At 43.8% G+C, this 25,426-nt stretch overlaps 1 protein-coding gene and 1 long non-coding RNA gene across 4 annotated transcripts; both read left to right on the plus strand.

Moving 5' to 3' along the window:
- The first annotated feature begins 280 nt into the window (after positions 1-280).
- LOC142996436 (uncharacterized) lies at positions 281-16,936 on the plus strand. Its single transcript, XM_076147436.1, has 8 exons — positions 281-1,241; positions 9,986-10,075; positions 10,246-10,490; positions 10,723-10,815; positions 12,637-12,757; positions 12,879-12,931; positions 13,666-13,815; positions 15,453-16,936. Exons 1-8 carry the CDS (start codon positions 1,151-1,153, stop codon positions 15,639-15,641), a joined length of 1,032 nt encoding a protein of 343 aa, XP_076003551.1. The 5' UTR covers positions 281-1,150; the 3' UTR covers positions 15,642-16,936.
- A 2,194-nt stretch (positions 16,937-19,130) lies between these two features.
- LOC142996168 (uncharacterized) lies at positions 19,131-24,105 on the plus strand. Of its 3 annotated transcripts, XR_012961740.1 has the most exons (4): positions 19,131-19,330; positions 21,242-21,380; positions 21,759-21,890; positions 23,671-24,103. It is a non-coding gene; the product is annotated as an uncharacterized LOC142996168 (long non-coding RNA). The 3 variants fall into 3 exon arrangements; XR_012961739.1 differs by having other exon boundaries at positions 19,134-19,330; positions 21,756-24,105; XR_012961738.1 differs by having other exon boundaries at positions 19,137-19,330; positions 21,759-24,105.
- Positions 24,106-25,426: the final 1,321 nt, after the last annotated feature.

The following is a 25,426-nucleotide window of genomic DNA, read 5'->3' on the forward strand; positions in this document are numbered from 1 at the left end:
GTAAAGCTCATCTGGACACAGTGAGGGTCCCATGGTCCACCTCAAGGCCCTGCTGTTTGAGCTGAGCATTTGATTGGGGTCTGGCAAAGGTGGGGGGAGGGGGAACAGGGAGGAAATGGGGTGATGGAGGAGGAGAGGAGGGGGCCAACACAGGGACAAGGGACTCTGGGCAACGGAGCCGGTGTCAGATTTCAAGACCGTTGTAAGTTGTAGTAGGAGCTCTCCAGTTTGCGTCGACTCCTCTCGACTGGCTGTTGTTACATTTTTCTTTGTCTCTGATGGAGGGCGGGGGGCGTCTCCTTCTTACCAGTCATTAAGCATACTTTCACCAGTGGTTCCAGATGTGCGATGTATAGCGAGCCTGAGAACTACAAGAAGAAGAGCTCACAAAAGTGCGGCAGAGCTCCAGGGTTGCAGGAGGGAGGCGGTGCATTCAGGAGCCCGCTGAAGTGTGAAAAGTGCATCCTGCTGTGTCTTCACTAGTGGACCGGCGGTGGTTTTGATTGATGGCCTTGCTGAGTGCTGGGGGACTCAGGCCACTGGAATGGATTAATGCAATTAGCATAATAATAGAGGGCACCTTTGTTTGGGCCATGATACTCTGTGGCACAGTCTTCCTCCATAAGCCTGTTAGCAGCAGTGTGTCACAGCTTATTGTCCAGATCACCTTTAATTGTGGAGTGAATCACTTCAATCCAGGCAGAGTTCATTATTCAACCACACATTTCCTAAATAATCTTCATCTCCACACCCTCACAGCCACATGTTTCATCTCTTACATTCGCATCAACACTGAGAGGAATTTGCAGCATATATTTTTGAACTCACACATTTTACCAACAAGAGCCCTTCTTTTCTTCTCCTGCCTCGCTTTTCCAAGAGGGGTGGGGGCACAGATGAAGGGTTAAAGTAACCAGTGAAAGAAGGGGTATAGGGTTGGGCCAGTCAGGAGGAGGAGGAGAAGGGGGAGGAGGAGGAGGAGGGGGGGCTGTATAAAAACTGACAGAACACAAGTAGTGCTTTATCCAGCACGTCCCGCTCAGGGAAACCCTAAACTACTCCCGCTCGCCAGTTTAACCCTTTTCTGTTTTCCTTTCCCTCCCTTTCACTCACACACTCTCCACACCCGCCGGACGTGTGCGCGCACAGGATGAGAATGGCAGCATCTCCCGCTCAGAGACCCAACGGGCCCGGCAAATCGCTGACTTTGGCTCTGCTTCTCATCACCACGTTCTTAAACGGTAGGTAACAAAAGAAAAGAGCGTTTCAATCAACTTGTAAGAGAGCGTAGCCATCTGCAGGGGGAGAGGGAGGGAGGTGCGGCGGGAGGGACTGGGCTTTTTTGTTTGAATGGTGCTTGGGTTGAATCCAGGTTTTAACCCTACAACCTTTCTAGACCCTGGAACGCTAACGTGCTTTCATAATGCTTGAATACAAAGATGGAACGTGTGAGATTTTAAGGGCGTGTTCGGGAGAGAGGTGCCGACAGGAAATAGTTTCTCTGGAGTCCAACCTTGGCAAACAACGGAGTCATTTAAGAGGGAGAAGCTTCAACTTTAAGTGCAGAATTACAGAGATTTTCTGCGATGATTTCACGTTATCATCTCATTCTTGTGATGCCAAAACAGTGAAAGCTGCTCTTTATCTTCTGTAACTCAGTGTGAATCTCCCTCTGAAGCTATGCTCCCTATTTCATTGACCTGATTCCAATGATCTTCCCGGCCTTTGAAAAATGTGTGTATTTATATTTAGCAGGTGGTAACGCGAGTCCAGTCAAAGTATGTGTGTGTGTGTGTGTGTGTGTGTGTGTGTGTGTGTGTGTGTGTGTGTGTGTGTGTGTGTGTGTGTGTGTGTGTGTGTGTGTTTGGTTGTGTGGCTGTGTTGATACAGTTGAGGAATCAGAGAGGAAAGATGAAATGATAAAGTGGAATGTGACTTTTATCTACCATCAATCTGAAACAATCAATATCCTCACATTAGCTAACTTTGATTGGCCAAAAAAGGTTACTAAGAGCTTAACTTTGTCTCTTGTGTGATTCTATGATTCCCCTTTGAATCCCTGGAGCTGGGTCATGATCAGTACACACATCTGGTCTGGTTACATTTACTTTGAACCAAAATGATTGATAGATTTTAATGATGTATTTGTTTGGGCCAATTGCAGAACTGCTTATGTTTCGATAATCATAGGCTTATATTGTTAAATGAATTGAATTATGAATGAAATCTATAGTATTAGTGTAGTATAGTACCAAATCTGCACCAATACTGAAGCAAAACAAAGAGTAAACTAGGCAATCAGCACATTTAGCCTTATGTTACACTCGAGTCACACATGTATGATTCATAAATCAGCTTCAGAAATGTATCAAGTTTCTATTACTGAGTGAGAAACTAAGTGTGACAAACATAAGTGCAAAAACGTTTCAACTGTTGGGAAAAGAAAAGTGTTAACATCGCGTCGAGGCCAAAACCAAGACAAGTTGAAATTGAAACAAACGAGATGTCAGAGAGAAGAAGCAAACTCTGCAGCTCGGCCATCTGATACACTGCTGCCTCTTGTGGAAATGAATTCCTCGCTGAATTGTTTAATTCAAACCTCGTGTCTTGTTCTGGGGAATATGGCGTGTGGAAATGACATCATCCGCTGTGAGGTGCAGGTGGAAAATTGGGGAATATATCTGTGTGTCGAAACTCCAGCGACCTATAGAATCTGAGCCAGAGGAAGCAGAAGCTGAGAGAAGAAGAATGTCAGGAAAATGAGCCGTAATTACAACACACATCAACTCCAAACATCTGAAATAGCACATATTGACTAAATATGTCAAAGAAAATGAATTGAGAGCATTAAAGAATAAAGAAATATTAGACCCTTTTAGTAAATCTATTTTCCATGGCAGGATAAAGGATTTATCTCTAAAAATCTCTGGAAAGCCTTTTGTTTTCTTGACAAATTGTCTTGTCATCCTGGGATATGAAAGCCTGGCAGAGTTATGTAAGTGGAGGAGAGATGGACCTACTGTACAGCTTCAGCGTGATGATAAGGTCAGAGCAGATTCACAGATGCTAGCCAGCGTAACGGTTGCCCAGACGACCTGGAGGGGGGTCCTGGCAGGAGAGAGATCAGAAACATGAGTGGGAAATCCCCTGAGGAGAGAATGGAAGCAGGGCTGAAGCTAAAGATGCAGGGATTTGCTATAGGATCTGTGACATGATTGGCTGCGTGTTGGAGTAGTTTCTGTTCTTGAAAGTCCTCAGTTTACATATTTGAAAGCTACACTGGTAAACAATTGTAATGCAGGTCGGGCCTGCAGAGCCCTGTGCAGCGGTTTTAGGAGGTTCTCTAGTTAAGCAAGCAGCCCTGCCCAAGCTACGGTGCCCGTGCCAACCCCACAGCCTGTAATTAGGAAAATCATTGTTTAGCGCTGCTCACTGAAATAACAGATTCCAAATAATCACTGAACAACAACAACACGGCCCTGCTTCTCTTACACCGACAAAAAAAAGCTCAGTCGGCCTTGAAACTGAGCCAAGTCCCAGAGTCAAGTGAGCAGAGTGACTCGTAAATGCCAGCACGCACACATGGACACACGCACACGCACACGCACACGCACACACACACACACACACACACACACACACACACACACACACACACACACACACACACACACACACACACACACACACACACACACACACACACGCACACGCACACACACACACATTAAACTGAGCCTACATCTCAGGATCCTCATTCAGTTGGATTGTATTGTTGTGCTCCTAATGAAAGGAAAACGTCTTTTCCACCCAGCTCGTTCCAAACTGCTCTATCTTTGAACCTTTTCCATTCTCCTGTCTTTGATGCTGCGGTATCTGTTTCTCCTCAAATACATTAAGCTTTGACATTCTATAGCTAAACAAAGTTGCTTGATGACATAACAAATTGCCTTTTTTATGTCGTTCCTAAGGCATATTAATGATGCCTAAACGTCTGTTTTAAACATTTAAACATTTTGAGGAGAAGCAAGAGTCGATTCCTGAGTATCAGCTGGCAAATCGCATGAACAAACTCTTCATGAAAGTGAAAGATGAATGAGAGAAGAGAAGGAGAGAAGAAATCCTTGGCCGGTGACTAAGTGCACATCAGCGTCAACGTCTTAATGTCGTGTTTAAGTGTGCAGTTTGTTTATTTTTTCTGTATCCATGTAATCTGGTAAAAGGCTTTGAAAGATCAGTCTTAGATAAAAAGTTGACTTATTAATGACGAATGAATTCAACACTGCACAATCTACCTGCATACCCTCAAGCCAGGCTCAGGGGTGTGTGTGTGGGGTGTGTGTGTGTGTGTGTGTGTGTGTGTGTGTGTGTGTGTGTGTGTGTGTGTGTGTGTGTGTGTGTGTGTTGGGGGGGTGATATAATTCTCACAATTGAAAGCAGATGTCATGTTTCCTGAATGTGGACCCCAGAAGCAGGCACGATGCGGTGGATAAGCAGCCTCAGTGGCTGCAGGGTTGGGTTGGGTGAACGCTGCAGATGGGCAGCGACGGCTGAAGTTGCCGCCGCTTCCACGAGCCTGATTGAAACCATGAGGTCCATCTGCTTTTAAGCCAATAAAGAGGGAACGTGCTCGGTTCTGCCATTAATCGCTGTGACAGGAGTGGGAGGGGGGGAGAGTGGAGACAGAGGGGTCAGCAGTATGTTGTTTCAAAGAGGCTTGAATTGCAGAGCATATTCAACCCGAAGGGACCAGGCTCCGATGTCACATTCCTGAGCCAGCTCTTACCTCTCACACTCAGATTCTTCAAGAGCAGCAGGACCCTCGAAATCATGAAAAGATCGTTTTTAAGACAACAGCCTGAACGCCATTTGTACATTGAAAGAAAGAAAATTCAGTGCAGTGTTTTGATTAAATCCATGCAGGGCCTCTTGGCACCGACGCCCTGTTGTTCAACCGGAGTTTAGCTTCACTGCACTTACTCTTGTTGTTCTCTTTAGACTAATCTCACCTATGTCGCTTTGGATAAAAGCATTTGCTAAACGTCTAAATGTAACATAATGAATCTGTGTTCGCTCTTTTTCACAACAAACAATTCATTGTAGCAAGCAGGTGTAACCAATAACACTGCGCCTGTGTTACATGCAGGTGCCTGGACCTCAAAGAAACACAGCCTTTATTCATGTTATTAGCTACACCTGTGCTCTCCCCCTCTACATGGCTACCAGGACTCATCTTCCTCTCATCCTTCTGTCTCTTTGTACGAAATCACGCTCAGGTTTCCCCAGCAGACATGACAGGAGTGTTAGTGCAGCTTCTCTTTCTTCTTAAACAGATGTAGAAAACACAAAGTCTTATTAGATCCTGTTTAAGATTTGAGTTTGAGGTTTCTGCCGACCGCTGACGATAACTAGCTTAATTAAAAGCAGCATATTGTATTAAAGGCTGAGCACATTAGTTAAGGATATAAAGAGTTTAATCACACATCCAATGAGCGGATCATAGCGGTGAGTCTTGATTAAGGTGCACAGCGACACACCTTATGTCATTCCAGTCTGTTCCTGAGTCCTAAATGTCTCATTTTGTGAGACAGAGAAGGTTAGAAAGGTGTTATGCCAAACACGGGAGGGAAACATGGTGTGGAATGGTTATGAGGGTGTGTGTTCATGCTATGACGCCCCTCCCCACAGCCCCAACCCATTCCTCACTGTGTAAGACATTCACATACTGTATATCCTGTCGGAGGATATGTGAGGAACATTAACCCGTCGTCGCTGAATGGATTATCTCACACGCACGCACACACAGAGGGACATTTACAGGATGCAAATAGGACACGGGGCGGCTTTTTGTGGCAATAGGAGCGAAGATACACCTCGGCATGTCGCTTTACATTAAGATGCATTGCATAGGAGGTGTGATGGCCCAAGACCTTCCTCTCACCTCTGCGGATGCCTGGAATGAGCTGTGCGTGACTGGGCGAGGGGCAAGCAGAGAGGGGGGCGAGGGAGGGGCGAGGGCGTGGAACTGCCGGCTTGTCTTCTTCCAAAGCCGGCCACATTCCTCCATCCAGTAGTCCCAGGAGATGGGGGGTGGAGGGGTGGAGGATATCCAGACTGCAGCAGTCACACAGAGGAATCTGGTGGGAAAATCTCAAGGAGAGCAATGAAGTCAGAGTCTAAGCTGAATAACATCTGGAGCCAGGGCTGATTAGGATGATTACATTAGCCTCACCGTGTTTGTGCAGTGATAACAGGACACACGACCGATGACTGATAGGGTTGCCACAAGTGTGTGTGGGTGTTGGTGTGTATCACAAGGTGAACAAAGGCAAAAGAGGCAACGTGGATTTGTGGACAAACGTAGAAGAATCATCCTTAAGTGTGGTCACTGTGGAGTGAGAGAGTGGGGGGTAGGGGACAGAGGGGTGAGAGGTCACACTGTCAGAAAGTGTGCCAGCCATGAGACTCCACGACAACACAAAGGTGCAGGTTACGGCGATGAACTGAGGGAGCCGTTTCTCTGCTGTGCATACATGCTAAATCAAAGTTAGCAGTGCAGCAGGAGTTCATGGCTGTTGTGAAACTACACTCAATAAATTACAAGTAAGTCTGATTTATAACAGACAGAGAAACCTGAAACCTTTACGTCTGAATTCAAGCTAAAACAAATAATCACCAATATCGTGCTATTACTGAAAACATTGGACAGGAGAGGCAGTAAAATAGTGGAATTTCTTTGTTTGTAAAAAGAAAAGAAAAGAAAAGAGAGGAGTGATGGCTGAGAATGAATATAGATGAACAAGCGTTTGCTGTGTTGGCAGAGCAGCAGAACAAGCTGAACACGCACAAATCCAGCAGCCAGCTTTCAGAGGCCTTCCAGTGGTGCCATGACATCATTTGTGAAGGGTCCAGTCAAACACTCACTTTTTTTTAACAGTATGGACGTAATATATTCCTTAATCCCTCAAACGTCTGCTACTTACACATGGAAATGATGTTGAAACAACTCCAGCACGACTCTCTGGAAACCAATTTCTACTCTCTTCCATTAAAGCCATCACTCTACACCTCCGCCCTCTGAACTGATACTGAAACTTAACATGCTCATCGGCCACTGTTTTTGTTTTACATCTAAACTGACAAGAGTTTTACATTCCAGTCTGGAACAACTGACCCGATGACAGGAAGTCATCACGGGGGCAAAAACGGCACATCTCTGCGGTCTAGCACTCCTGTCTGTCACATTTGTATGAGAAACGTTGATTTATGGAGCACAGTCTCCCCGTTTCTGAACCTCATCCTGTCCTGTCGAGTAAACAGACAGACCACCCAGAGACGATGAGGGATGGCAGCTGGGGGGCTCCAGGCTGGAGGGCAGGGGTCTCAGGACAGATAGACAACGTTAGGGAGTTCTTGACCCGTCGCTGTAGCCGCCAACAACCCTCACCTTTTCTTCTACAATAGATTTGACTTGGGTTGGGTCCGTATCTGCAATGTTTCTGCGATTCCCCATTTCTTCAACCAGTATCAAGGTGTAGAAGCCGTATCCGGCCTGAGTAGATACAACAGACAGCTGCGATGGACAGTTGCTAACTGCAAACACGCAAGGAGACCTCCACGGAGATTATTGACCCACCTGCTAGTGTGGCATACAGGATGTTTATTCTACACTTGTGGCACCCATCTGTCACTGTGACTTAACTATGGAAATCTGTGGACATGTGCTACAATGACACCACTGTGTGAACATCCACGCTTTTTGTGTGAAAATCACAAGTGCTGGCCGATGAGGAAATGTGAAAGGCTGCAGCAAGACGATGTGACCAAGGTAACGGAAGAGAGAAAGGAGCTGAAACTAAGTCAGTATAATGAATCAAGACAAATATACAGTATGTGTGTTGTATGTTATATACACACAAAACAGCCTAAACTAATCAATCATAGATAACAACTATTGTGACGGTGGCTGTGATTTGCAGGAGAAATTGAATCTAATCTGATTTTTCTGTCCTTTGCCTGTTTTTATTGTGAAAGAAGTAGATTTGGAAGATTAAAAAAGGTGGAATATATCATGTTTTCATTTGATTTAGGGGCCTATTTTGGAGTTTTTGCCAAGTTTTAATGTGCAAGAAATCACAACGATCAGCCTCGACCCTCCTTTGCTTGAGCACTTTCCCCTCATATACATGTCAGATCTTCTCAACTGTAAAACAAAATCTTGAAAGAACAAAAATTCCAGAGATACATTCATTATAATCCACTCATTATCCAAACAAAGGCAGTAGTGGAGCACATCTGGTTCAGCTGGGAGGAAGTTTAGCCCACTTGAGCTGGATAACAAAACAATCTGGCAACCAGAGCAAGACATAGTGAGAGTGAGAAGTAATGAGATCTGGAGAGGTATAAGGCATTATGGGAATGTTTGGAGAGTGAGGTCATGCTGTTGTTGTTAGAAAGAGATCTGGTTAAGAAGAATGCATGCTGGGTATTCTGGTTTGGCTTCTGGATTAGCTGCTTGCAATTTGACCTGAGCAAATTACAGCAATAAAGAATTTGTGCTCATTAGCCTGACAACTGGAGGGTGTGGCGGCATATTTTAGAATTAGCACACAAATGCAGAAGTGTCAACATTGACCCAGGATAATGTGTCTTTGTTGGATAGGCATCTTACCGCAGAAATGAGTTGACACATCATATCGAGTGGTTGATTTAATGGCGTGGTAATTTATCACAGACTGTTATCCAAAACTGATGCGTTGCTCATGGAAAATGGCATAGCGGCCCTGTTTCAATAGCCCGCCTGCCACATTTCAATATTGCTTTTATTGTAGATGTTCACCCTCTTCACAGGCTCGATGGAACAGGAGTACATTTCAGAGACTTATTCACCCATTTTTATTGTTTATGTCTCATCGGTGCGTATCGTACTATGAGTCATTGAAACCACAGGGTCCTTTGAAAAGCTGAGGGAGGGCAGGGAGGATTTCATTTCAGAGGAATTTACTTCCCGATGTGGCCATGGGTCACAACATTGCGTATCTACTGCAATTACATCCATTACCTAATCCACGATCACCACAGAGGCCATAGGGGCACGACGAAATCTCATTTTGTGTGCATCAAAGAGCTCTCACACACTGCAGGAGTTCACGAGACCATTAGAGCTGCCATCTTCTTTATTACATCACAAAGTCAATACATCACGTCTGCAGAATCACCTTAAAAGGTCTCTCTTACTGAGCTAATCTGCCATTTCCAACAACTAGATACAAGAGATGCAATCTGTGTTAAGCTCTGACTGTTGATTTGCCTTCAGGGAAGCCATAAAATACTAAAGCAGTGAATCAAAAATTACAAACCTGCCTAAACTAAACAGCAGTGATCGCTACAACCAGAGAAAGGAAGACTAATCAATATCAGATGATTGTTCTGTGTTACTAATGAATCACAGACAGTCTATTTTGGAGAAGTTGAGCATGCTGACATTACCTCACATGATGTCATGATGTGTATCAAATCTGAAAATAAGCCTTAAATACATAGTACTGTATGTTGAATCAATTTCCAGTTTAAGATCACTGATACTTGGATTATCTATTACTATTATTATTATCGAATTTATGGTTCTATTCGGGGATGACTCTGTTGGTTTGGTATGAGCTGACAGATATTCCCTTTATAACACCTGTGCCTGTGGGGGACGGGCAGGCAGACTCGTACTGAGGGAGGGTTTGTTTGCTCAGCCTGTGGAGGGGAATTACCCCACCAGTGCGTTATGAATTACAGCCGCTTCCACAGTGCTGCGACTAATTGAAAACTCTGTCTGACCTTAAATCAATTAGTGAGTGACTGCACCACCCTTGAGCAAACGTTTGACTCTGGAGCTCATCCACAAATTGAGACTTGAGGAAGCCAAAACGTTGCATCAGTGAAAAGTGCAGTAGAAAGCAAACTAATAGGCTCACTGTGATTCTGTGTTTTACAGATGGCGTCACAGCACAGGAGATGGAAGTCGTCACAGGAACTGCAGCACCCGTGGTAGCAGAGGAATTCGTACGAGGAGACATGATTGACGGTAGGAAACATCAAATTAAATACTGCAATCTGTATACGGATTTGATTTGGAAAAAGAACTGTTTATGTTTACTCTATAGAACGATGAATGAGCTGAGATCTCATCAGCATTGGGGAAACACAACATTTCTATCAAACTAACCATTCAGGTGGAATTGTTTTTTTCTTTAGAGGATCCACAAGTCCCAGTCTTTCCTACTGTGGGCCCTACAGACATCACTGAACAGCCCACAGTCCCCCCGACTCCAGAGGCGGAAGGAGAGGCAGGAGAGGCTGAAGGCAGCGACTCTGCAGCACCAGGGGAGGCAGCAGATGGAGCAGCAACGTTCACTGTTCAGATCTTTACTGAGAGACCTGAAGCTGAGACCCCGGCTCCTCAGCCAGACAGGGGTGACGGTCCAAACATCGTACCAAAGGTGAGATAAGTCACTAGGGATCATCAAGGGGGTCCTGAATTACATATCAAGTCAAGTACATCCTCTTATATAAGGGCGTATAAGAGTTCTTCATCCATCCTTGCCTCGAAATTTGCTGTAAGCCAAGTTTGAATAGCAGGTATGGTCCATCCAGTGCATTCTGTATACTGTACTTACTACATATTTGGAGGCATAAAACATGTTAATGTGTAATCTTTGTGTCTCTATGCAGCCGTTCTCCCAGGATGATGTCATCTGTGTCACTAAAGAGTCCATCCAGGACAAAAATGCTGTCAGTCTTAAGCTCAAGATTCCCTCCAACTGTGTAAGTTCAGACTGCACTAAGCTCCGTCTTATTCTTCTCTATGTTTGTTTTTTTATGTGCCAATCGGTGTCTATGTGATGTCGGGTAAAAATCTGATAATGTGACAAAAATAGTTTCTGCTGCTTAGAGATAAAATTGTAGTGGTTTTAGACAACAGAGAGACAGTAAAGAGCCTCTCAGTGGCCAAATGATCCTGCAGCAATACACAAACCATCATATCCCCACACACACACACACACACACACACACAGTGCACAAAGAAAATAGGCTCTAAAATAGTGTGATGCTATTCCCAGTTGGCCATTAGATCTTTAAATACGAGCTCAGCAAGAAATGTTTCCTTCTTAATAGGCACCGACTGTTACAGGGAGACGCTCTGCTTCTTTAACGTCTGCTTATAAACTTGTGTCTGTCAGTCTGAGTGCGATCTGTGGTGTGACGTCAGAGGAAGGAAGGAGGAGTTGGTGTGTGTGTGTGTGCGTGTGTGTGTAGGGGGTGGGTGGGTGGGTGGTGGGGGTTGTCAAAGGGTGGGCTCACCACAGCTGTAATGTATAAATGCCAGGGGCAGTAAAGTGTGTGTGTGTGTGTGGGTGTGTTTGTGTTAAGCAATGCCCAGATTCTTCAGAACGCCGTGGTAGCAGGTTTGAGGTTTACAGGAATCACAACTATGTAGAAATCTGGACCTTGTTGTACTTAAGCTCTTAAATAATGAATCAACTCAAGCTCTGTTAACTGAAAAATGAATAGGAAACATACGTAAACACTAAAACCTGTATTACTAAATGATAGACATCAACTTCACTTTAATTTCTTGCATCCAGCCCAATAACTAACTACAGTGGATGGTTTCCCTTATTTCTACCCTTGAGAACTCAGCTCAAGGTTTCCCTCATGAACCGTAACAAAGTTAGGGAAGTCTTATGGCAATAGATGGAGCTGGTGCATTAAATATTCAAACCCAATACGTTACAACTTTCACAGGTCATCAATCAACACTTTCATTTACTTATTTACATTTGGAAATATTCTCAGCAACTTTGCAGGCTGGTTTGAGTTTGTCCAGACAGCATGAGATGGTAAAGGCAAGCTTGTAAGGCATGATTAAGGTTAGAAATGTTAAAAATGTCAGCATTTAATGTTTACAGCTTATATAAATATGGATTTAAAGAAAGAAAGAAACATTTGGCAATGAGCCATACTTCAAACAAGATTAAAACCTCTAACAACAAATTAGATCCCAGTGGTGCAAAACCAACAGCAATCAGGACAACATTGCTCAATCAGAAGGAATGTAACACAGAGGGATTGACATTATATATTATATTTATATTCATGTTGTTTAAGGAGTGGATTAGTTTAGTAATGACACCTGGAATTCCTGATCTGAGCTGAGATTCACATTCATTCACGTGATGGAAAAGCCCTCAGATACGTTAGTAGACTCAGGTCCGGTTCAAGGCTACAGTGTTGTGCACATAATGATGCTGTACAGTCCAGTAAGTACGAACGCTCTCGACTCCTTAACTGGAATAAAGGGCTCCTGCAGTGCGGTGAATCCTGTCTGGATCAGATTACACCGGCTACACAAGGCTAAGACAACCCTTATTGGATAGAAGGTGATGGAATCTGGAGAGGGATTAGCAGAAGAGAGGAAGATGGAACATGATAGTTGAGGTGACGTGTTGAGATGATGTAGAGAGATTTGAGTTGTGATTGATTTGGAATTTGCACATTAGTGTCACACAGATGTTTTTGTTGATGAATTATGCGAGACTGAGGTTTCAGGATGTCAGAGTTTATGTTCTTGTGATATTTCTACAGGAAGAAAGCAGGACAAAGATTGCCAGTGTTCTCATGCAGTTGTGTGGGGAGGACTGCAAACTGGACATTTACCAGGAGGACAATTCAGAAGTGATCCTTGTGTCTGGAGGGCAGGTTCAAGGTCAGCAACAAAAAGCACTAAATAATCCATTTAGGACCTCAGGGTTAAGTGGCCTCTCTACCTCATGTTTCCCGTGGAATAAAGTACAGTCTAACAGCAAACACTCTTTTTAAATTTGCAGAGAATGTTGCATCGATGACTGATATGTTCAACAATGACAACATCAAAGACAAGGTACTGTATCCCTGTTTGTTTGTTTGCCTGTAGATCTGATTTCTCTTTCACACGGTTGGTGCCTCAGTTTATGCAAATATTCCATTTTTAGGCCTTAAAGAAAAATATCACAGCTTCAACACCCCCCTGTGGTGCTTCAACCATTCCAGAACATTTGAGCGAAACACATAATCCAACAAGAAGGGTCTTTAAATGCTAAATCCTATACTAATGACTTGTAACCACACTGGGTTTCGACTCAAACTTGAGGCCCAGAAACACTCCCTCAGTTCCTCACAGGCCTCGAGCTGCTAGGAAGACAGCGTGTGGGACAAACAAAAGCCTCACAAACAATCCAGTTGTCAGCTGCAAAACATGTTGAGGGAATAAGCCACGTGCAGCCGTGGGTGTTTCCGTCTCACCCTGTCTCTCTGCCATTTTGACACACACTCCATTTCCATCCATAATGAGACTAACCAAACTTACAACATATTCATTTTGTAGCCAGCCACTCACTTCTCTGCCTAGTAAACTCACTGGCATAGAAAAGCTTATTGCTTAAATACACACAATGGATTTATTAAGCAAACTCAGCCTTGAAAGTCACTAAACCAGCAGTCAAAGCCTTTACTTTTGCTACCAAAATAAAGGGAATTCATATTCAAAAACAGAGAGAGTTGTGAGGAGTTGTTGGCTGCTGTTATTGTTGTATTTGTTTGACATTATGGTCTGTTTCTATTTCTGTTTTTGTGCAGATTGGTGTTGAAGAAGCTGTTACTCATTGGGGAAAGAGCTCTAAACTGGTTCTGGTCTCCCTGCTGCTGATTGGCTTGTTGCTGGCTGCACTGCTGGTAGCTGGATACTACCTGAAGACCCACCACAAGAGCTCCAAAGGAGTCAGACTGGTAAAGTGGATTAGAGACACCTTTGTCCTTTTCTCTATGAATTGTTCTTCTGCTTTCTGCACTCAAGTTGTTCCGCATACATCAACCCACACACACCATTCAAACATCAAACTGTTCAGAATATTCAGGACATTATTGCTATGAGTTTTGGTGTTCATATCTTTAATATTTTCCTAAATATTCAGTATTTCCAGCTGAAACATCCCCATCAAATACCTATTCAAATGTCTTCAAATCTTCTTTAGGCACTTCATGCCTTCAGGCCCTTTTAACTTCATACTTTCAGGCACAGAAACCGTTGTTGTTAGAGAGGAAGCAAGTTGAAGCTACTCTTTGGTATTCAGGCATCTTCTGCTCTGTGTCTCTGATTAATTGGCTGCAACTATTGTTTACAAACAATCGACAGCTTCAAAGGATTCAGCATTCGACAAAACCATGCAGCAATTGCAATCACAGTGCATTTTAAGATAAGATGGAACTTTATTTATCCCAAGGGAAAATGTTGTTTTGTCTTCAGGAAATGTTATTCATTGTTTCTTTGTGACTAAGCACTGAATGTGGCCTTACGAAACCAAACATGGAGATTGTAAAAGGGGATAATGTTTATTTGAAACAAACTCATATGGATTTGAGGTCAAATGTATAGTTATCATACAGGGGTGTCCACAGTTAAAGTGATTCACGTTCCTTAACTGAAAGCAGCCCAAAGTCCTTCAGGCTGTTTGTGTTTTATCTCCTTGCCAGAGGGACGCAGATGGTTTGAGTCTTTCCTTTTTTTTAATCATCTTAAAAATAGATTTCACATGGAGACACACCCATGTGATGTTTGGATGGAACAGCATGTGAAATCGCTTTCATCTGGCGCCTCATTTTTTAATTCATTAATGTCTCTGTCATAGAAGTAAAACTTTTACTCCTTGTCATCCGACTAATGCTCCTCACAGAGTCTAAGTCAGTTCAGACTGGATCTTTGAGTGCTAGAGGCAGAGTGAAAAAAGGAAATCTTGCTTGCGTCATGTTTCCCTGCCTGCAATGAAACAATTACCGACACCCCTCTGAGGCCAAATAGCTGCAGCCCCATCAGCCACATTTTAAGGAATGTATTTGTTTGCTGTTGAACAACGCCCAGAAAAACATCAGTTGTAAATCAAACACATGTCCTAGTTTGCCACCTCATATTTAAACTGTTCAGTAACACCTGTTTGTTGTTAATCTGAAATTTTAAGGGATCTAGTTTGACGCATCTAAATGTTTGTATTTGTGGTATAAAACAGCAATTTTAGTCTAAATTAGTTCATATTGTTAGAATGAATTCCAACCAGTGTTCAATGTACAGAAAGTCAGGAAAAAGCTCCATCTGTCACTGTTCTCATAGTAACATACCCAGATTATGCAGTTGTAAATCTCTTGTAAATTACTTGTAAATTACTCAAGCATGTAAACAATTAACATTCTGCACATGCATATCCTTACATGGCGTACTGTGTCTAACAAGCAGTGGGTCATGTAGCTTCAGCAAGTAATGGATTCATATTAATTCATCCATGTATCAGACTAAAAACTTCCCTTTTCTGAGTAAAGACAAAATTTTAATATAGCGTAAAATGTACTGAGTATTGTCTGTGTGCTTCCCTTAGGCTGAGTCTTTCCAGGTGGATGAGGAGAACCAGGCCAACACACTCGTGTCTGTTGCCCCCCTGCCCCAGGAACCTGCCGACAAGCCCAACGTCAACGGAGAGTCTCCGCCAGAAAATGGGACCAACCAGGCCCCCACCACTAACGGACACTCTGCCACCCAGACCCCAGTGGCTGACACAGAGATGTGAATCATCCAACCACCTCACCACCTGCCACCCTTCATCCAACACCCACCCACCCGCCCCCACCCAACTATCACCCACTGTGACCCACTGCCTCAATGAGTTTGTCCTCACACTGACACAAATCCATCAACCCCAATAATCTACATCTTCTCTTCCTCCTCTCCGACCCCTCCCTCCCTCTGCATCCCCATGGATGCCCGAATGACAACAATGATGAAGTTGATGACTGTGATGACAGTGCCTGTAATGTGAAGAATTGGGGACCACTGACCTGCTGGTGTCCACGAGGAGCTGTGTTTGGATCAGACTGGTCAGCAGGGCATGGATGGAGGTCTGGTAGTTGCCCTGACTGTGGTCTAGTAGTAACAATCATGGTAGAAAAAAAAAGGACAAGAATCACCCAAAGTAACGTCAAATAGGTGCTGTTGATTCCTGACTAAGAAGCACAGTTTGCTCTATTTTTACCACAGATGTGGTGCAATGAAACCAATGAAGCCAGGCAGATGTAAGGAGACTAGTTTTCTACTATTGTAAAAAGGACTGATACTCACTGTTTGACTGTTTTATGTGATTCAGGAACTGTTTGCTTTTGTAGCCTCACTGCTTGCTAAACCTTAGATAGTAACTGCATAGTATGAAACGAGCAATAAAGGGACGCCTTGAAGGAATACAGTAACAATCTGAATTAGAGTTGGCTTCATTTCCCCCCAGGGTCACCACTTCCTCCAAAACCTGCTTGTTATGATTATTAGCTTTTATTTGGGAGCTAGAAAACAAAGGTGTAGTCACCGAACAGAAATGTTAGACAGCACGCAGCGCGGATGCTCTTTAGTTTTATTGAGGAATGCAAATAATGCTGCTAAGCTTTTCTTCTTGAGTAAATGTCACCTTAAAAATAAAGTTTCCTCTAAATCCTGTAGGCTGCTGGCATTAAGAGCCTGGCCTTTGTCGGTGCTTATCATCTGGGTTAGGCTACTTTAATTTTGCAGTTTAAATGCCATTTTTTCCCTCACAAAATCAATGTACAGTTTCTTATAAATGCTGTTTTTCTCTGCTGTTACCTTTGCATCTCTGGGAGTTTAAAAGTGACCCGATAAACACCATCTATTGTGCCATAAAGTCCATTAGGTTCAGCATTCCCAAGACGGCTTTATCTCCTTGTTTATTATGAGATATTTTAACATCAAACTTATATTGTAGCTTCTCTTGGTTGCTTTCACATTGTACTGCATGTGTAAATAGCCTGCTTTCTCTGTTAGTAGTACCTGTGCCTGACTCATAAACTGTGATTGTTAAAACTTTGTGTTTTATTGTCTCGTCTTTATCTAAACCCATTTATATACAAAAGCTTTTGGAAATCTACAGACATGCATCACAACACAGTCACATAAAGTATGTTGTAATCTGTAAAGAGGCTGAAAAGTAAGTAATCTTCAACATCCACATTTGGGAATAATAGACTGATCAGCAGTTCTGGGCATCAGTGTGTAGAAGTCACATGAAGAAAATCTGTGCAAGATAAAAGCCAGTGAAGAGTGAAGAGTATAATCTGCATTTGTACAAAAACATCTGGTCACCGTCCTAAACTAACCCGTCTAAACAGTTCATCATCCAAAATACCCTGAAGAAGAAGGTACAAAAGAACTCACAATGTGATATTTGTTATAGGGATAGCATTCAATAAGAGGGAGATATGATCTGTACTGCCACATACTGCAAAGCTATTACCAGAAAACACTGTAACCATGTTTCTGTTGAACTCTGCACCCACTCATTTCCACAGCAGTGGCGCAGTGACAGTGGAAGCCTCAGCAATGTGGGCTCAGTATGTGAACCTTTACAGCTGGCATGTGTTGGCTGTCAGAGGGTAACAAGGAGAGTTCAAAAGGGTCACATCAGCCACAATGACAGTAGAGATAAATTTGCTGCATCTACATCTGCAGTGAGAGAGAGAGAGAAAGAGACACCCACACACACACACACTCACACACACACTCACACACACACACACACACACACACACACACACCCAGAGTTGACATGCCAGCAGCAGCCCAGGGGCCATCACCTCACTCTTCACCTCAACACCTGCAGTAGCACTGAATCATTGGCAACAGTGACTCAATGTGAGATATTTCCCATTTTCACTATGAAACTCCACCAAATACGACCTTCAGAGTGCTGAAAGGACATACTCCTCTATGTACATTTGACATGTTGACATCAAATGATATGGTTGGTGTAACATTTCTTTCATAACTTTCATTCTCAAACGACACAGAAATTGACAAACAAATGTCATGTGCATTGTTGCTTTTTGTATCTGTTTCTTCTCCAGAGTAGAGTACAGCTACTAAATGTCTCTCGCTTGCTCCCAGGGGCTACATTCTGCTCCGGACACAGTTGAATGACATTTTGGCTATTTCGGCCCTCACGACAGCCAAGGCTCCTGCTAAACACAGGCTTAATGCACGCAACCCCACTTTCTTCACTTTCTCATCCTGATTTCTTAACAATTTCCCATGAATAAACTAACAACAACAAACTGAATACTTTTGAATAATACCCTTCAATGCATCTATATTAACTTGTGTGTCCGACTTACACCAAGGTCATTATATTGTATATTAGTCAAAAAGATCCCACCTCACTAAGCTGCCCATAGAGCTAGACTAGAGGAAACGTTTAAGGTCGATACAAACTCACCGTGAGAAGAAGGCAAAATTAATTGATGTTATACCGCCATCTAGTGTCATAACAGAGGCATTGCAGATTTGGCAATTTGTTGTTGGCGATTTGGTTTGATTGTCGTCTCCCAATAATATTTACATAACAAAGCCACGAATCAAACCATACACATGCACACACACGCGCGGTTTACATTCATTCCCGTTAGAAAGAAATCGTACAAAGGCCAGGACCACGTCTATTCATTATGACTCTGTGAATCATACAGGATGACATGACAAATCCATAGCATGTAACCTATATGCTGGTTTCCTAGTTCCCCGATAATGATCTGACCGGGAAAGAGATGTTGCTTTATATAGCCTCCTAAAATAAACAATGAATATCTCAAGTTTATCAATAACATGGATAATACGAACAAAACAGCTAGTAAAAACGTGCATTAAAAGTGATAATTCTTTTTTTTTTTTTTTTTCGCATCCCATAACGCTCTTACATAATCTATAGGGTGCCTGACTCAAAGCCTGCTTTTGCAGTCTGTGTCTTTTTAAATTGATTTCTAAAATGCTTTGTTTTGTTTTTCCTGTGGCTTCCCAAAAAAAACAAATAATCGGCTCTCGGCACGACATCTGGAAGCTACGTCAAAGTGAGGTAGTTTACGGTAAAAGGCTCCATTACCATGTGACTCACCGATGTTTGTAAACATGCGTCAGCCACATGTGATTGTGGCGATGAGGAAACGCTCGCGAGTCCCGCGGCCAATCAGCGACCGGGGGAGTGTCAGGGGCGGGGCTCCCGTGTTGCGCTATGGAAAAATCGTTCGGGGATTCACTGTCATAAATGTGCACTTCGACACTGAGAATAGCGACCAAAAGGATGAAAAGGAAACCAGGTGGAGCGACCTCCCAGTCCGCCATTCACACGGGACCTGGACTGACAGGAGCCAACACCCGGAACAGACCAGACTCCTCCGGCATGACAGGGAAAAGCCTCTGGATAAAGGCGTAAGTTATTTTTGTTATTAAAGGGACCTGCGCTCTCACGCTACGCACTTTACGTAGAGAATACCTCTATGATGGCGTATCCACTCTGCGCTGCTGCTAGGTGAGAAAAGGTAAGAATAAAAGCCCGGAGGCGCTGACGTAAAAGTGTTTAAAAAAAGAAGAGCTGAGAATAAAAGTTCGCAGCTTGTGCGTGAGAAGCGACACGAACACTTGTTTTGGAAACGAAGAGCGTTCGTTCCATCGTCGAGAATGACAACAGGTAAATTCAAACTGCGTCAGCGAGGAGGACCAAATGAAATCCAGGGGGAATTTCCGCTGCGTTTCTGGAAGGCGACAGCGGCGTGACGACGCAGTTGTTATCGGTGAGAAACTCGACTTCTGTCCCGATTTATTCTTTAAAAACATGGATGTTTACAAAGCGTGGAGGCTGCGGGCATGGCGTGTGAAGGCAGAACTGTGAATAGGATGCTGCGCAGGAGATGGACAGTGCGTAATGTCGTGAGGAAGAGATGTTACGCACTTCATATTGGCACCGTCGCTCAGCATCTCATTAGCCTCAATAATAAACACTAGAAGACATTACAAACGAATATAAATAACACTTTCCAGACAAACAACAGACGAGCGCATGTAGAGACTGTGCGTAATTCTCGAGGAAATACAAAAACTATGTTACTTAGAAGTGAAGAACACGATGGTGACACTGCATAGTGTTGTGTTTGGGCGTCAAACACTCTTTCCTACATGACTCAGAGCCTAGAAGGTTCTTAATAGTAATCTGGTCATTTAGTGCGCACTTGATATGATGTAAACAAGTCTTACTCCCCAAACATAGGGGGCGCTGTTGGACCCCTACAAGCTTTACAGGGATGTTGACACAGGCTCCTCACTGACACCGCTGCCCTGTAGAGTCTCTGCGACTTGGCTTAGTTTTGTTTTGATGGCAGAAATTTAAAAAAATATAAATATAATATAACATTAAGAATGAATAATGCAACTAAAGTAAAGAAACATCCCAATTCTATAGCTTTTCCTTTTTAAACTGCCTATTCCTCAAAACTGTGTGGCGACGTTAAGCACATTTGTCTCCCTCAGCTTGTAACCTACACCTGCCAGAGAACAATAGGACTCTGACACGCCTGGTGTGATGTCACTGTCGTTGTTAGTGCTGTACCTTCCTAATGACCTGAGCTAATGGAGGTGCGGTGCCTCTCACTGTTTACACGGCAGCATGAGGAGATGAAGTGAAGAGCCTCCTCATTTTCACCTCTCGTGTTTGAGGCTCTGAGGTGAAAATGAGCGGAACAGCAGGAGGCTCCTTCATCCTCCTGGCTACTGGATGTGTTTGGTAAACGGATGAATCAGCAGCGGACTAAACCAACGGCTCAACCACTGTCAGGGAAAAGTAAAAAGAGAGCGAGAGGGAGGGAGGGAGGGGAACAGAGAGATGATGGGAGAGGACCTTTACAACTTTAATTATGTGTTCTGAATAGGAACTTGTTTCCCAAGTGAATGGAATTGTCACAGTTTTCAAACAAACAGGTAAATGTCATGGGAGGAACGGATTTATAAGTGAATATCTCCCTGCAGTCTGAAGATACAGGACTGATATCACAGCACTTTCATGTCTGCTGCTATGATTTCCTTTCTGATTTGTTTACGATCACGTTTATGATAATGTCTTCCGAGGCTGACCAGTGAAACATGTGACCCACTTTTTACAGAGGAGGAAACGTGACTTCCATAGTTTTGTCTTCTATTCTTTCATGAGGGCTGCTGCCTCATAAAGCAAACACACACAGCACAAGAGGGCTAAATACGCTCAACCTACTTTTATTATGATGTATTTCAGGAATGTTACAAAGACGTAGTTACTCAAAACTAACAAAAAACAAAAACTTGCTTTTTCAGCTGGAGCCAAGGCGATTCAGCAGAACGAGAAGCGGCCTGAGGGACTGGAGCGACCGGGCCGATACGTAAAGGGGGACGGGGACAGACGTGTTCACAGCAGGGGGGCCCGGCGTCACCTGTAGGCCCTGTGGGAGAACCAGTGAGTGACCCAGTGACTTTTACAACAACAGATCCCTCCCACGCAGGGATTACAGAATAGGAAGTGGCATGGAGCCGGAAAGATGACAGCGCTAAAATTAACTCTGAGCACCGCCAGCCTTACTAGATGATGTATTAATAGACAAGTGTGAAGTCGTGTTCATCTGCAGCGAGTCAAGGCTAATGTTCCGCTGAATTACATGGCACCCAGGGCTACTTTGCAAAAGCTCAACCGCACAGGGAGGATGAATGAAGCAGTGACGAAGATGCAGTGTTTCCATACAGCTTCATTCTGAGTCAGTGTGAGGCGTTAGACATGTTTTCATCCTTCATGGAGTCATTTCTCTAACCCAGTAAGATATGTGATATTTCCCAGCAGGCATAGTGGGAGCCTGGAGAGTGTGACGCTGTAAATCAACCCCTCGATCTGTGGACTCCCCCTCGTCTCGTCCCACAGCAGACAGGATGGTGTCCGGCTCTCTCCGTCCTCATATCTCCAAACATCTGCTCGGTACAGACGACATCAAAGCTTTCACACTCTCCAGACATTATTGCTGCATTCAGGTCCTCAGTGACACAGCGACAATCAGACCAGACGTTAAATCAATGCTGCTTTTCCCTTTCACAGTTTATCCCCAGTATCATAATTCAGCCCCATTTAATGTATTAATATCCACTTTCACACCGTATCGGTTCAGCAGCTGTCTGAGTTCGTTGCCACCCGTACACAGTATATACACATACAGTACATCCCTGCATAGTGTTTACAAAGCGTATAAACACTTGACTTGCTACGCAGAGCCGAGACATAGTTCCCCTCCGTGGTTCAGATGTTGGGAGGTGCTGCTTTTCAAACACATTTGCTGGATGAGTTTGCCACTCACTCCTGATAAATTAGGACCTCTAATCTTTAAGAGGATTAAGCGCCTTCTCTGTTTACACGTGCACGCATGCACAGTACCACACCCCCCACTGTTATGCTCGCATACTCACACACACATGGCACGTCAGCATCACCATACGTCACCTACTCCACTGCGACCCACCCAGTACCTCCCCTGTGACACACACACACGCACACACACACGCTGCAAACAAGCTGTGCTGGCTGACGCTCTGCAGGATGTGTGTCCATTTACAATCTGTTACTTTTCACTTTTCAGTCGCAAACTACTATCTGGCTGGTGTGGGGGTGTGTGTGTGTGTGTGTGTGTGTGTCGCTCAGGGGTCAGAGTAAAACGGCCGTAGATTCAACCGAGATCTGCATACGTCGTTTTTGTTTTGCTGGTGAAAACGCCGGTGTGCCTTTAAAAAGCTGTGGGCTGGTCAGGTGACTGGTGGAGGAAGAAAAAAAACCCCCAGCTTGGATGCAGAAAGCCGACGCTGCAGACAATAGCAACGGCTTGTAGTAAAAAGAATGAGAGCAGGAGGGAGGCAGACAAAGTCCAACCAATGGCTGTGTTTTATTGGAGGAATCAGAAGAGCAGAAACAAGACGGCAGATGAAAGAAGCTTTGTGGAGCTCAGCGACGCACACACACACACACACACACACACACACACACACTCTGAAGCTGACTGGGTTTCTGTGTCAATAGTGGGAGTGCCTGTAGAAAGAACTGCAGTGGGGTTCTTTTACATGTTTGTTGTGGTCAAAGCAGTGAAGTGATACTCATCATGTGACTGAAATTGATTATCTGTGGCAAAAAATATCAGTATTCAATCAGTGTGAGTGCGGTTGCTCGTGAAGCCAAGACAGTGCAGTAGTGAAGAGGAAGAGAAAGAGGGAGTGACAAGAGAGGAAGACTTTGCTCAAAGACACGTCGAGGGTTTGGATCGGTTGCTGCGTCACCGTTTCCCCGTTTACAGGGCAACGGGACGCCAACCTTCAGATGCCAGATCTACGAATAGACGCCAGCTCGTTTAGATTTGATTTAGTATCGATTCTCTTTGGTGTTGTGTTGACATTTCAACAAAGATCAGGAGCGGTTAGAGTGACGTGGAGAGTTGCAGACGAAGCTGAGAAGCCTGGAGTCACTCTGCGCTGCTGTCATGGACACACACACACGCACACACACACACACACACGCACTGCTTCACACTAATGAATCCTCACCTATTTTAAGGCCTGTTTCTCTCCTGTTGCACCAACACTCACTCCCCCCCTTTAGACAGTGACACAGTATCCTATTGTGTCTCCGGCTCTACAGGGAGTTTAGAGCTCCATTTCTCCACAGTATGATTATCAGATATTGGTTGTCGTGCTTTGTTTCTGGTACCTGCCTTGTTCAGTCTGGCTCAGGTGGCGCCATCTTACTGCTGAGCCCAGCTGCTGCCTGTGTGAGGTGGATCTTCTCGCAGTCAACACACTGTCGGTGCCAGTAAAGGTCTGACCAGCTGAGGAGCGACACCTTCCCCCCTGTGAGTCCACCTAAACACGGGCCAAAGGAAACAGCAGCTCAATGTTTTGCAGGCTAAAATGAGCATAATAGTCATAGTCCGTATAAAATGTAACCGACAATGTATAGATACATTAGGATCACATTCTATTCTCACCCCTTTTCTCTCTCCAATGTTTGGACTCTAATGTTTGTCTTAAGTTAGTGTTCTAATCATATATAATGTAGCAACTATTAGATTGCAGAATTCAGCCTGGTGGTTTGTTTTTATTGACATTATTTGATATTAAAACAATGAGGTGCTATTGGGTGTTTATGGATAATTATGGATATGATACTCAACTTTTTCCAATGCAAAAGGCGACGTGTCTTTGCCAACGTGACCAACCTCCTCCCCAGGGAACTGGTTTCAGATGGTGTCTTAGAGTACGAAATCACATCTAGCACCATTTGAAATCGGTGTTCTTGAGCAGGAACAAACTTCTTGAAAGAGGACCGATGATGAGATGATGTAGGAAATGGTAAGAATGAGTCCAGTGACACAAGGAATCCTCCTGTGATCAGAGGAAACGGTTGAAGAGTTCCACTTCCAGACTACCTGATCACCCTCTCACCAAGGCTGACCGTTTTCTTCTGGTGTTCAGAGTTTCCATCGTGTCTAGCACCATTTGAAATCGGTTACAATGTGGAGGGAAAACCATCACAGAGCAACACTCACTTTTTTGACACAGCAGTTTCCTGGTGTGTTTCTCCTACTTACCAGCAGAGGGCAGCATTTAACCATGGAACATCTGCTCAGGAAGAAAGTAAGTACAGTTTAGAACCAAACACAGTCTAGAACAGTTTCTCCTCTGTTGTGACCACTTTGAAGTTATGTGAAGTTGTTTTGCTTGTTTTCTCTTTCTTGTTATTATTCAGATTCCTCAAGTTTAGATTGTTTGCTGGTATTTCACTAGTGTTATGTGTTGTGGTTTCTTTAAACAATAAAGAGAAATATGTGGTCATGTTGCACCACCAAATGCCTCAGAAGTCTCATATGTATTTAAATCACTGTCCGCCTCGTTAACTCCCACATATCACTTTGATGACATGCACATTAGAATAGTTGTGTTTTTCAATAACGGGGGGGGGGGGGGGGGAATCCTTCAGATTTATTGGATTCATAATAAGCTAAATCAAAGTTAACAGAAGAAGCGAGTGAGCCGTCTAATGATGAATACAGATACAGATTAGGTGAAAACACATTAATCTGCTTTATCTCCGGACTGAGGTTTTCAAATCAAATTCCATGCATCAAGATCTCTGAAGCTCAAGAAAGTTCAATAACCCAAGAGGGTAACAATTACAAATATTGCATTTTCCCCCAAAATTAATGAAGTTATAGCTTCAAATCAATACCTTGTTCTCAGAAATCTTCATTGAGTTCTAAATGGCAGCAGCTGATGTCATCGAATCCTCACTCATCACTGTGTAAAATCATTCTGGGACTGTTTTCTATCCTTGGTGTTTGGACAGTTTCTCTACTGCACAGAGAAGCACATTCTTGGTTGAATACTTTCACCATAGTTACATGATTGAGTCTTTGAGCTGCTGCACAACCACTCAAATCCTTGAAAACACTGGGTCAACGTTGGCCCTGTTCAAGGTGA

Source organism: Genypterus blacodes, unplaced genomic scaffold (assembly GCF_046128005.1).
Source record: "Genypterus blacodes isolate CSIRO-AG114 ecotype Tasmania unplaced genomic scaffold, CSIRO-AGI_Gbla_v1 ptg000037l_1, whole genome shotgun sequence".
Taxonomy (NCBI): domain Eukaryota; kingdom Metazoa; phylum Chordata; class Actinopteri; order Ophidiiformes; family Ophidiidae; genus Genypterus; species Genypterus blacodes.

Excerpts from the sequence above, each read along its gene's own strand:
- LOC142996436 (XM_076147436.1), top strand. The coding sequence starts at position 1,151 with ATGAGAATGGCAGCATCTCCCGCTCAGAGACCCAACGGGCCCGGCAAA. Across the intron at positions 10,076-10,245 it reads ACGAGGAGACATGATTGACG|AGGATCCACAAGTCCCAGTC; the intron begins GTAGGAAACATC and ends TTTTTTCTTTAG. Across the intron at positions 10,816-12,636 it reads TCAAGATTCCCTCCAACTGT|GAAGAAAGCAGGACAAAGAT; the intron begins GTAAGTTCAGAC and ends ATATTTCTACAG.